Source organism: Theropithecus gelada, chromosome 2, assembly GCF_003255815.1.
Source record: "Theropithecus gelada isolate Dixy chromosome 2, Tgel_1.0, whole genome shotgun sequence".
Taxonomy (NCBI): Eukaryota; Metazoa; Chordata; class Mammalia; order Primates; family Cercopithecidae; genus Theropithecus; species Theropithecus gelada.
This window is the reverse complement of record NC_037669.1, coordinates 47,459,958-47,473,598: the sequence shown is the minus strand read 5'-3', so window position 1 is coordinate 47,473,598 and position 13,641 is coordinate 47,459,958. Positions and strand designations below refer to the sequence as shown.

The 13,641-nt window shown below is 50.4% G+C and overlaps 1 protein-coding gene across 5 annotated transcripts in view; it reads left to right on the top strand.

Annotated features, from left to right (window-relative positions):
• The window catches only part of MGLL (monoglyceride lipase), a 136,863-nt gene that overhangs the window by 32,149 nt on the left and 91,073 nt on the right, over window positions 1-13,641 (top strand). For all 5 annotated transcript variants that reach the window (XM_025375291.1, XM_025375289.1, XM_025375290.1 and 2 more), the window contains exon 3: window positions 11,404-11,510. In XM_025375291.1, the coding sequence (XP_025231076.1) occupies window positions 11,404-11,510 (107 nt within the window). The remainder of the gene's footprint in view (window positions 1-11,403; window positions 11,511-13,641) is intronic.

The following is a 13,641-nucleotide window of genomic DNA, read 5'->3' as shown; positions in this document are numbered from 1 at the left end:
GGGAACTGCTGAGTCAGCCAAAGTCCAGGGCGGCTGCCATTCTGCCAGGTGCCTGGATCCACTCCGATCGCTTTATTTCTCTGGTGGAGCCACTGTGGTTCACATGTTGGAGCTGGGAAGAGTTCCATCTGGCTCATAGCCAAGGAGGAATGGAGAGTTCCTTCAGACTTAGGTAGGCTGACAATCAACATCACTGCTCCCAAGAAAAAATGTTTTGAGTCATGGCCCCTGGGTGGGATTGGAACCCGTCAGTTTCTGCCCAGATGTGCCTGCTTCATGGGAACCAGATGTGCTAAAAAGCAAAACACAGGCCAGAAAACCTGCCATGTGTCTAAAGAGGCTGTCTGGAGCGGTCTTCCCAAGGGCCCACATAGCTTTGCATGTTCTCCAGTGGCTTGACTGAGGAAACCCTAACATGCACACGCAGGAGAGGAAGCCAAGAGAAGTGAACTGGTACCTACCAGCAGCTTTTTATCTTCAAAGCTTTTCTGCAAGGCAGGGATTTCTTTTTTTTTTTTTTCTCTTTTGTGACAGAGTCTCACTCTGTCACTAGGCTGGAGCGCAATGGCGCAATCTCGTCTCGCCGCAACCTCCACCTCCCAGGTTCAAGCGATTCTCCTGCCTCAGCGTCCCGAGTAGCTAGGACTATAGGTGTGTGCCACCACGCCCAGCTAATTTTTGTATTTTTACAAAATACATGGTTTCACCATGTTAGCCAGGATGGTCTTGATCTCTTGACCTCGTGATCCGCCTTGGCCTCCCAAAGTGCTGGAATTACAGGCGTGAGCCACTGCGACCCACCAAGGCAGGGATTATTATTCCTGTTTTCCAAGTGAGACACTTGAGGCTGTGAGTGACTTTCTCAAATAACAAGGCAGGGTTCATCACACAGCAAGCCCGTTGCCGTTACTCCAGCCTTTCTTGAACCCCTGTCCCTCAGATCTTAGAAGTGCATGTGTGGACCACAGCAATGGACTTCTGCCTGTAGTGTTGGTCTGGGCATGAAAAAAAGTGGATGTGTTGATTTAACACAAGAATCTGAAAGCCAGATTGATAGACGTAAACTTCTAGAGAGAGAGACCTAGACATATAGATTTGAACTTAGTGAGTGACCTCTGGGGGTGGGGACGCTGCATGTTTGTTCATTTGTTTTTTGAGACAGAGTCTCGTTCTGTTGCCCAGGCTTGAGTGCAGTGGTGCCATCTCGGTTCACTGCAACCTCTGCTCCTGGGTTCAAGCAATTCTCCTTTCTCAGCCTCCCGAATAGCTGAGACTACAAGCACTCATCACCAAGCCCGGCTAATTTTTGTATTTTTAGTAGAGACAGGGTTTCACCATGTTGTTCAGGCTGGTCTCGAACTCCTGACCTCAGGCGATCCACCCGCCTCGGCCTCCCAAAGTACTGGGATTACAGGTGTGAGCCACTGAGCTCAACAGATGCTGCATATTAAAGGATTCATGCTCCTCTTGCCTTGAGGGAGCCAGTGCAGTTCAAGGAATTTCCATAAAAGGCGAGGAAGGAACTCCTGGCCTCAAGAGTTTAAAACTGAGATAAACAGCCCATGTTAATATTTGAGCATCCTGTTTCACAGTTTTGGGAGGAGGCTGGGGATGATATAATTACGGAGTTCAGTCCACAGCATGACATATGTAAAGCACTTAGCTCAATAAGCATTCCTCCCCTTTTCGGGTAGGGGTCAGGGTAGGGGGAGCTTAGAGATGCACAGATACTCCCAATATACACAAAACATAATCAACTGCAACCACGTAGAATCATCAGGACACGAAATGTGAGCTGGACTGTGGTTAGCCTGGAGGCTGCAGATGCTTCTCAGAGAGCTTTCAAGCAGGATGGCTCAAAGACAAGCAAGAAATGAGAAAGAAAGGAGAGAGGAGGCAGGGTGGCCCTCTAGTGCCCGGGACAGAGGGGTGTGCGGGAGGAGCTTTCAGGCTCCTGTAGGATTCTGATCTTTCAATGATCTGAAGAAAGCTCATACTGAAAGGTAAAGCTCCTCACACAGGGAATTTGGGAGTCAGGCTCTGCAGTTTTCTTCTATTTCTGGGAGCACTTGTTTCAGCAGGACATTTGCACCAAAGGAAGAGGAAGCCTCCCCAGACACTGGGCTGGCCATACCCTAACTAAGCCCACACTTTGGGCAGGCACAGTGCAACCTCAGCTGCAGTCTCAGTGGCACAGGTGACATGGAGGACTGGGTGACATGGAGGACTGGGTGACATGGAGGACTGGGCCTCACCGCACTGGGGCTGGCTACCCCCTGGGATTTCCATCAGAGCAGGTTCACATGCCAGCCTGCAGGGGAACTGGTGGGATCTGTCAGTGTGAGTGGGAGAAGGATCAGGCCCCTAGACTGGGGTCCCTCAGGAAGTGGGCAGACTGGCTGGACTTGAGTAGGAGAGCTGAGCTAGAAATCCAGGCATTCCAGCGTGGGGGAGGCAAGAGGCTGCGGGGCAGGCTGGTGTCAGGCTGTGCTAATGGGAAAATAGGGAGTCAGGGAAATTATTTCCCATGCGACTTCCTTAAGGGCAGGGGACCAGGTCTCATTCAACTCAGGATTCTGAGGTGGCTTCACAAAGTACACTTAGTAAACCCCTGACGGACGAAGGAAGAAAGGAAGGACTAACAGTGCCTTTATTTCAGGATTGTCCAATCTATCACCCCTCTCTCCATCTTATCTCCTGCTGCCATGAGGTCACAGTGGGGGTAAATTGTCCACGACAGGCAATGTAGTGTACTGGTTAAGAAAGGCAGTCTTCAAATCAGATCTCCCTCCCTCCAAGCTTGGCATGTGTGCATTTTTGGCTAAATACTTAACAGCTCCATGCCCAATTCCTAATTTGTCAAATGGCTTAGAATGTTACGTAATGCTGAGATCACATCCGGGGAGACGATGTTAGCTCATGTGGGTTGAGTGCCCCAACGCACACTGGGCTCATGTTTCACTCATTACCAATGTAATCATCACGGAGCCTCTGGGAGGTGGGTGCTACCATAAGTACCCACTTCACAGATGAGGAAACTGAGACACAGAGTGATTGAGTCACTTATCACCTAGGCCTGCAGCCAGTCGGGGGCAGATCCAGGATTCAAGTCCAAAGAATCTGATTCCAGGGCCCCAGCCCACAGGATACTGCTTCTTAATCAACGAGCACACTTACCACTAATCAGGGTGATTGTCACTTTACCCACCTTGGCGTAACCAAGAGCTTCTGATTTGTAGTGTTTTATGATAGTAAAAAAAATACATAGCTTGAGGTGGGTGGCAGCATTTGTGCTAAAATATGCTGGATGCAAAGTTGTTCTGGGTCTGAGTTGTGCCCATTCTGAAAGGAGTATTAGATCAAAGAATGCTTACCTGTGCCGTGGCTTTGTTTTATTATGGTTACAATTTTGTTTTCTTCTTGGAAAATGCCTCTATTAAAGGTCTGCTTTCTCTCTCTTTCTTTCTTTTCCCTTCCCCCCTTCCTTCCTTCCTTCCTTCCTTCCTTCCTTCCTTCCTTCCTTCCTTCCTTCCTTCCTTCCTTCCTCCCTCCCTCCCTCCCTCCCTCCCTCTCTCTCTCTCTCTCTCTCTTTCTCTCTTTCTCTCTTTCTTTCTCTTTCTTCTTTTTTGAGACAGGGTCTTTCTCTGTCACCCAGGCTGGAGTGGAGTGCAGTGGCATGATCATGACTCACTGTAGCCTCAATCTCCGGGGCTCAAGTGATCCTCCCATCTCAGCCTTCCAAGTAGCTGCGCCACCACACTCTGCTAATTTTTAAAACGTTTTTGTAGAGATGGGGTCTCACCATGTTGCCCAGACTGGTCTCAAACTCCTGGCCTCAAGCAGTCTTCCCCTACCTTGGCCTCCCAAAATGCTGGGATTATAGGCGTGAGTCACCTCACCCGCCCCAAAATATGCCTTTTAAGAAGAAGCTAAGGTTGTGTTGGGTGTCAGGGATGATGAGTCTAATTCCCATTGTGTTCCCAAATCTCAAATTTTCCTTCCAGCCATAGATGGGTCCTGGGCCTTTTCACATTCTAGCCCAGGTCTCCTGAAGCTGAGCCCACAGGGGATGGTCCACAGCGGCTCCTCCTACCATGGCTGGGCTTTGCTCACACTCACACCCAGCTCCTCCTGGCCACCACGTGCCTCAGGGCCTTGTGTCCCTTGCCATTCCACCCCCTCCTGCCCCACCTTTAATGCCCTTTTCACATCCCCCCACACCTCTTGAGCCCAAAAGAGTTCCTACCTCTCCACTGGAGCATTTGGATAACCAGGTTCAGCTGCAGGTACCAGAAGCCTCTCTAGCCAGGCAAAGCAAAAAGGGATTTAACCTGGGGCATTGAGTGCTTTCAAAACTGTTGGGCACTGCGGGAGTGGTCTGTAGGCCTCCAGGAATGCTTCATGACTGTTCCAGTCCACAGTTGTCTCTCCTATCTCTGATGTATTTCATTCATTCGTTCGTTCAGCATTCATGGAGCAGAGGCAGTGCCGGCTGCTAGGGACAGGACACCAGGATGAATGAATAAAGCATGATCTCTTCTCAAAGAACACAGGGTCTACATACCCTGGACAATGAACTCTGGATACAAGCCATGAACAGAGTACCGCAGGGCCCCAGGAGGGTGCACCTAACTCAGTGCTGGGGAAGCGTGGAAGGACTGTGAAGTGCACAGAGGGCAAGAACAGGCCTCTGCCCAATCATGGGAGCATAGACAGAGGCAGGGTGTGGAGGAACCACACGTCCTTCCCTGTGGTTGGAGTACAGGGTAGGGTAGGGGTGCCGGGGCAGGCGACCAGAGAGAGGAGAAGCTGGTCAGGGTGAGGGGCCTTTGGGGCACAACCTGACCATTACATGGTGGTGTCTTATTATTTAATTATAGTGATCAAGAAGGCAGACTTACCAGCCAGCCTGGCTGAGTTAAAATTCTGCTGGGCTCAAAACCTACTAGCTGTGTGACCTCAGGCAAGCTGTCCAGCCTCTGGACCTCACTTTTCTCATCAGTAAAATGGGAAATAACAGTACCCACATCATGGGGGTGCTGTGAGGGTTAAATGAGTTAATATGTAATAACACACTTTGACCTGTATCTGGCCGAGGTGTCAGCTGTCAGCCCTGGCTGTTATTTAATGCCTAACTCTGCACCAGGCAGCATGCTGGTGATTTTCCATAAATTCTCTCAATCAGTCCTCTCCAAGGCCCTCCCTGGGAGGCAGGCGTTATTGATCTGTTTTATTATACAAAGAAGTCTATTTCTAGTTTCCTCTGTGAGATTTTAGCTCCTTCACTGGCTCTGTTCTATTTCTGTCCCCTGCGCACTGTCGCTGTGGGAGCCCTGCCAGAGACAGAGAGGAACCAAAGCCCCCTGGAACTCCAAGAGGAAGGACAAGTTAGATCTGGGCTTCCACGGAACCATCATGCTCCTGCTTTAATTACTGGAAAGGGATCCAACTCACTCTCACAAGCCCACACGCAGCCCCGACGGCAGATGTGCTGGTCAAATTTGTCAAAGTCATAAAATTTGGCAGGAAGGAGTTTGGTAGAAGTGGAGGATGAAGTGAGGGATCCAGTTGAATGAGTGGGATGCTCTGGAATAAGCAAGAATCAAGAACAGGCACTGCCCTGGAGAGGGAGGCGATGTTCCCGCCCCTCCAGCGAGGACACCCCAAGGGTTGTGGGACTAGTGTCCCCGAGGCTCCCCTCGCCCAGGACTGGCGGCATCCCCACCCACCTAGTGGTAGGAAAAAACACTGTATCCCTCTGACCATACATTTCCTCCAACAAAACGTTCATTTTCCTGATTTTTTCTAAGAAAATGAAGGGAACATTCCTTCAGCTGGGCATTCCGTTCTTCCTTTAAGGGAGCCTGGCGTTGCTTCGACAAGGTCAGGCAGGAAGGAGGCTAGCATTTTCCCCTCAGTGCTGGCCGTTCCACATGCTCTAGGGGACTGTCCCTTTAATTCTCCTGGCGGCCTCCTAGGGAGGCACCGTCATCCCCACTCTGTGGATGAACAGTCGAGGGCCAGCAAGTCCAGCCAAGTCCAGAGTCTGGCCAGAACAGGCCAGCCTCTTTGGTGGAGGTGAACCCCTTTCATCTCAGCTCTGGTCTGCCTTTCAAGGCAGTGGTGGCTGCTGGTGTATTGCAGGCATCTTGCCCATGGGGCTGGCAGTGACCATGAGAATGTGAGTTGTCCCTGGCCCCGAATCCTCCTCCTCATGCAGGAGGCAGGTGAGGCAGAGCAGATGGTCATGAAGGCAGAAGCCTGGATCCTGAGCTGCAGGGCCTCGGTGCACTTGCACACACATTGTCTCATTTTACCTCCAAACCCCTGGAGGCTGCAGTGTTCCTGTGTCTCAGGTGGAGAAACAGGCCCACGGGGGTCTAGGAACTAGCTCATGGGAGGGCCAGAGCTTCACCCCACACCTCCAGATGGCAAGTGACTCACCTGGCAAGTGGCTCACCTGTGCCATTGGAGGAAAGGGCTTCCTAGCGGACAGTGATGGGGGCTTTCGTTAGCCCAGACAAGACCCCTGCCCCATCTGCATTTCCTTATTTACCTCGCGACATCATTCTCCGAGGCGGGTGGTGTTGGGATTATCCCCACCTCACAGGTGAATGAACTGAGGCACAGGTGAGAGGTTAGGTCACCTGATTAATGAACAAAGGCATAAAGGGGGCATTCGTTTTTCGATGGAGAGGATAAAGTAGCCTGGTTTGTACATTCTGAGAGGCTCTGCGGCTTGTTCATCTCGAGGGCTGTGTGTGCTTTATTGGGAGCTGCCCCACCTCCCGGGGCTGGATGCCAGGCAGGCCATCTGCTTCTGGGGCTGGGCGCCCCTCCCACAGTCATTGCCTTCTCCCTGAACGACTGGCTCCCAACTGGCTGCAGCCGTTAAAGAAGTTCCAGGAAAAAGATCTTAGCCAGCCTCCTCTGCAACCTAATTTCTGCTGCTGTGGGTATTGCCTTGTCTGCATAAATGGCTCTGCTAATTTGCTGCTGCTGCGTGTTGTTGAGGTTGCAGAACGGCAAGGGAGGAAGGGCAGAAACCAACCACTTTCCTTGGCACCTGTTCAGGGCCCTGTCAGCCCCTTGATGAATGTTGTCTCTCATCTCCCACTCCATTCGCAGCAACCCTGCAGTCCTCACAAAGCTGAAGTCAGATCAGGTCGCTGCCCTGCTGAGTACCATTCCCTGCACAGAGGAGAACTCCAGCGCCCCGTTGCTGCCCCTGGGGCTGTGGACCCAGCCTTCTGTGCACCTCTCACCTTCCTCCTCCACATGGTGTTCTGGACTCAGGGCCTTCCTTCTGTGCCTGGAGTAGGCACACCTGTGTGTCCCCAGCAGGACCTCTGCACCAGGACAACTCCCAGTCACTCAGACACTCAGGGGCCTTCCCTGGCGATTCCCTGGAGTCTAGGTCAGGCTCCCTTATCTGTCGACCCTCTCGTGGTGCTCACAGTGCTCCTCACAGTACACAATCATACATGTGTTCTCTGCTGAGTGACTGCAAGCTGTGTGCGGGCAGGGGCAACGTTGTTTGTTCATCTCAGTGTCTTGGGGACCTGGCACGTAATAAGCTCTCATTCACATTTGCAGACTCAGCTGAAGGAAAGTAGGACCCACTGTTGCTGCCATCCCATTCTTTCTATTTCAACACCAAGGAGAAAGGCTGAGGGCCATCAGGCGACTTGCCCAGGGTCCTGTGTGGTCACACTGGGAGTCCAACTAGGTTGTTCTGGCTGAACTTTGCTGTCTGTTCACAGCCTCCCAGCAACTGGGATGTGCATTTCCTCCACATCTGGGTTTCTCAGTGCTCGGTCATGTATGTTTTTAGAGCAGAAATAGAAGCACAATGTTTTGTAAAACCCTGAAGGGGAAGCTTCCACGCAGCACCCAGCATCCAGTGGTGAATGTGACCTTCCATCAGGAAGCCTGGAGCTGGGGTCTGTCCATTTACCCAGAGAGACAAATGCAGACACACATAGCTCAGGATATGGCCGGCTGTGTTCATGGAAATAGGGCGGCAAGCTGGGAAGGGCGGGGCCAGGCTGGGAAGAGGTCTGAAGAGAGGAGGGAGCGGCAGCAGTGGCTCCGCCTGCAGCAGGTGTGTGGGGAAGGAGGCGGAAGGTCTCGCAGGAGGAGGGGTGTGCTCACAGGGGGTGAGGTGAAGCACGTGGAAACCCTGGTGCCAGTAAGCACAGCACAGGCGGGCTTCCAGGAGGCTCTGCCCTGGGCACTGCAGTGGGCGGAGGAACCCTAGAACCACCCCCACACCCAGTTGTTAAACATTTAACAGCACACCATCGCCTGGCACAGCTGGGCACCAGAAAGGAGGCCTTGGAGCTTGGGAGCAGGGCAGAGGGGAAGAGGTGTTTCAGAGGCAGACAGGCTTTGTTCTGTTGCAGTGCAAAGTCTCTGGAAGGCTTACAGCAGAAGAGTAACGTGATTTGATTTCACTTTGCTGGACAGATTTACAAAACACACTAAGGTCCTGGGAACATGTAAATGTGGCAGCCAGGGGGAAGGGGAGATTGAGTTATCAGAATCGGGGTCCAGGCAGGATCTGAATCCAGGCACTAAGGAGAAACCTACTTACCACAACAGAAGCTGAAGATCAGAATGAGTCCAGGTGTCCAATGATGGGTTCTCAGGGTGCTGACCAGGCCTTGGGGGTGGAAGTGTGGGGCTGTCGAAGGCTGAGCCTGCAGGTGCTGCCAACGGGCTCTTCCTGTGCAGAGAGAAGGGTGGCAGTGGCCCCCACCGCCTGCAGTGGGATGGCTATATCGGTCAACCTTTATGGCTAGAACCCGTGGTCTACCCAGCATACCCCCCAGGGAGATTGATGGCTCTAAGCATGCTCTAAGTTTCCACGATGGCTGCATTCTCACCATGCTTAAGTGCCACTTAGCCTCTGAGCAGCACCATGGCCTAAGCTCAACACGGTGATGAGAACAGGTGCTTCTCCACCTTGGCTGTACATCGGAGCCACTGTGGAGCTTTTCTAACCTCAGACCAATTAAACCCAGAGGTCCCCTGGGGGTGGGACCCAGGCATCAGCCTTTTTGAAAGCTCCCCAGGTGACTCTAATATGTGGCCAAAGTTGAGAACCTCTGGATTAGAAGGAATTGCTGTAGAGTAAGAGACCACGTGTTTTTGCACATATTGACTTGGTGCTGGATTCTCTTGACAGGCAATTCCAGGCATGATGGCAATGTCTTGTGCCATTTCTTTGGTTGCTAAATGGAACCCCGAAGTCCTTTTCTGCTGGGTGGCCCCTGGCTGCGGTGAGAGGCTGGAGAGTTGCATGATCCAGCTCAACGACTTGTCTGTCTGCATTAACAGTAGCCTGAATTATGACAGCAGTGGCTGTGCTCCCAAAGGGGGTTAGAGTATTTAAGCTATCCCTTCTGGAAGCACAGCCCCTTTTGAAGACGGAAGATGCTGACTAGTTAGAGGTTCCAGCCATGCTCCTCAGTAGCCAAGGGAAATGCAGGAAAGAAATCCCATCAGCCAACCCCAGAAATGTGAGGCGGGCAGGTGTCATTTACACAAGTACACATCTGATCGAGTGGAGGTGGCTGGGCATTCCATGGAGCAGTGAAGAAGGTGTGAACATTCGTCTGCTGTTTTTAGGAAAAAGGAAGGAAAAAGGAAAAGGACAGATGGCAAAGGTGATTTGAAAAATGGGGCTAATTGAAGTACCATAAAACAAACTGGTGCCATTCTGCCCTTACACAGCCTGGCCGAAAAGAGTCATAGGAAGAACACAGTTGTAGAATGAGGTGTCTGTGTCCTCAGCTGGGACCCTGTTCATGTCGCTCGGCTGGGATACAGCTCTGGGGTCCAGTCCTCAGAGGGTTGTGGGCTGACGTCGAGGTGGGGGCATTAGGAAGCAGGCAGGCAACAGGGGAACCAGAGTGATGGTCAGCGGGGGTGTGCGGAGAGGCCAGGGCCAAGCAGAAAGGCCCAGGAGAGGTCGCCAGATCAGGCACGGGGAGCCTCTGCCAAGGCAACGTCTGTCCTGACTCCATGGCTTGTGTTCTGAGCCCTACAGCAGCTTCTTGGAGACCAGAAAGCCAGTGGTAACATACTGTGAATGGCGTTTTGCCAACTTGCTGTGTGACTTGGACAACTTACTTTACTTTCTTTTTTTTTTTTTTTTTTTTTTTTTTTGAGACAGAGTCCCACTCTGGAGTGCAGTGGCACAATCTTGGCTCAACTGCAACTGCAGTCTTAGCCTCCTAAGTAGCTGGGATTACAGGTGTGTGCCACCACGCCTGAATTTTTGTATTTTTTATAGTGATGGGGTTTTACCATGTTGACCAAGCTGGTCTCAACTGATCTGCCTGCCTCGGCCTCCGTAAGTGCTGGAATTATAGGCATGAACCACCTTGCCTGGCCCAACTCACTTAACTTCTATGTGTTTCACTCTCATCTGCAAAGAAGGTAAATCATCTGATGACTGGAGGGTTAGAAATCTTGCATGTGGAGTTGCAGAGGAACGGGTGCATAGTAAACGCTCAGGAAGGTGGCAGCTTGTTCTCCTCCTCCTCCTCTCTCCCCCCATCACCATTAGCAGCAGCAGAAGTTGGTGGGTATCCCTCATGGCATTTACTCCATGCCTGAAGGAGACTCTAGCTCTCCGTGGGTCTTCTGCTAAGAATATAGGTCTTGAAAATTGGATAGTTTGGAATCTAAATGCCGCCGCATTCGCCCCCGAGGGAGGAAGCAGACCCTGGTGGAGGACCTGCCTGCCCTGCGCCAGCACTCTGCCTGGGCCATTGGCATCGATTAGCTACCACGAGCCTCACAAGCACCCGCAGAGTGATGCTATTCTTACCATGTTACAGGCGAAGAAATGAAACTTCATGGGACCGGAGCTCTGCCTGAGGAGCCCACAGGAAGAGCGGGGATTTGGGCTCCATTCTGTGTGACTCTGAAGTTCGGCATTTTAACAGCAAACTCCTCTAATTTGACAACGCCTGGAGCCCGTGGTGTGGCTCCTGGTGTTGCTGAGGTTGTGTAAGCTCTGGTGCTGCTGCAGCACAGTGGCAGCCATCTGGGCTTTTCTTTTTTGGAGACGGAGTCTCACTCTGTCACCCAGGCTGGAGTGCAGTGGCGCCATCTTGGCTCACTGCAACCTCTGCCTCCTGGGTTCGAGCAGTTCTCCTGCCTCAGCCTCCCAAGTAGCTGGGACTGCAGGTGCACACTGCCACGCCCGGCTAATTTTTCTGTATTTTAGTAGAGACGGGGTTTCACCATGTTGGCCAGGCTGGTCTCGAACTCCTGAGCTCAGGCAATCTGCCCGCCTCAGCCTCCCAAAGTGCTGGAATTACAGGCGTGAGCCACCATGCCTAGCCCCATCTGGGCTTTCCTAACCAGGCTCCCTTCTCGTCCCTCCAGGGCCCTCATCTTTGTGTCCCATGGAGCCGGAGAGCACTGTGGCCGCTATGAAGAGCTGGCTCAGATGCTGATGGGGCTGGACCTGCTGGTGTTCGCCCACGACCATGGTGAGTGTCCCAGGGCGCCGTCAGAGCTGGACGGGCCCTGACAATTTGGAGATCTCCCTCTCTAGTCCATCTCACCACCAGCATCCTTCCTTCTCAATTCTTCTATTCCCCATGGATGTTTCTAAGTAAAAAAATGTAGTTACATAAACAAAAAAAAAATGTCTGAGGGGCACATTCTGTAGCGTCTGAGACTGAATGCAGGCTGATTAGAAACCTCAACTGGAAAACAAAGTCGGATATGTTTATCTCAGAACTTACCCGAGGCCAAGGAATTCTTTCCTGCATTTATAAAGTGCTTTCTCTCAAAATGGGCCCTGGTTTTTCTCCAAGTGCCCTCAAATGGACATGATGTAGTCAGTTCAAGTGCAATGTAAATCCCAGTTTAACCACACGAGGTTTACCAAGCATTTCAGACCAGGAGAATAGTAGAAGCCTCAACAGGCCATATTGGTCACAAGAAAACCCAACACACATACATATACAGGGACACACACCCACCCATGCATATAGTCATACACACATGTGCACACACATACACATGCACACATACATACACCCACACATGCACACCTGTACCTATACACATACACATAAAACGCACACACACACATACATACACATGTGCGCGCACACACACACCCCTACACACATATACACACATTCATACATACATATAGACATATATATGCATACATAAACATACATCCATACACAAACACACACACACAACCCCAGGCCACGTCTTTGATTCTTTGTCCTGCAGCAAAATCCACAACCATCAAAATCCAGTGTTCGTTGCCTGAGTCGGTACGTAGTTTCATAATCATGTTTGCAACATTCTCTATGGCTGGGAAGTCTCCCAGTTTAGTTCTTTGCCTAACACTTTTTAAAATTAAGACTTCCCTGTGACTAAACACGGTGATTTCCCCACAGCTTCATTGTAAAATTCTATAATTGTGACCCAGATCCAGAAATGTTGCTTCTGTTTTATCTGATTTGAAAATTGATAATAATTAAGTGATGTCTCTGAAAAGAGGGACAGGGGAGCAGTGACAAAGGCCTGGGAGTCCTTGTAAATGCGGAAAAGCCTTATCTGTACAGAGAAGCTGCACGGGAGGTGAAAAGCTTGCTGGGACATTCTGTAGGTAAAGAGCTGCAAATGTGATTTGCCAGGAGCTCTTATTCAGCTGGATGTATACAAGCATCCTCATAACTGACAGTATTGACTAATTCTTTCTTACCATAGTTGTGACATTCTTTAGTGCTTTGCAAACTGTCCCAGTAATATTTGTGAGACTGTTTGAGGAATGATATTTGAGGATTATCTCTGAGGCTTTTAGTATGGGGACTGTGTCATTATTAACTTTGGTACTTCTTACATGTAAAAGCCTCAGATAGGAATTTTTTTTCCTATTGCATTTGCGTCCTTTAAAATTTGTTACACTCATCATCATTATGTTCTAGAGACATCCTGAAGGCAAAGAATATTTGTACTATGCAGCTAGAGTCCCAAGAATCTATTTTGTATCTTAGCACCAACCACCTTCTTATCAGATAAAACTTGGCCAAATCTGTGGGATTAAGTAAATGTTGCTCCTTGTTTATTTTGTCTGACTGTGGCACTTTGAGAAACAATTTTAAAAGCCTCCTTTCTTAGAATAAAGGGAGAAAAGAAACAGCCCACCTTTTGATGTTTCCAGAATAACATCTAAAGCTGAGGCAGAGCTCTCTGTGACATTCTAAATATAGTACGAAAGTGGTTGTTGGTGTTCACCTGTTTCAAGCTCTTTGAATGACTCATGGAAATCTCCCTGGCAAGTGTTTAAGGAAAGTGTTTAATTCAAGAAATGAACCCTGTTGGCTTGCGTGTGTGACTTTTGTTGTCTATGGATGAAAATGACTGTGGCTTGCTTAGTAGAAGGAAGCCAAGTAAGTGGGCTGCCATTTCAGGGATCTTGTGCAGGCTGGCGATGCAGGTACTGGTGGCTTGTGATCTTGGCTGTATTTCCTTCTTGCTGAGAAATGTGCTAGGAAGTGAAGAAGGAAGGATTTGAACCCAGGTCAAAACTTCCTTAGAAGGTTGGGGAGGGAGAGGAGCAAATGGATGCTAAATCTGACACTAACTACCATG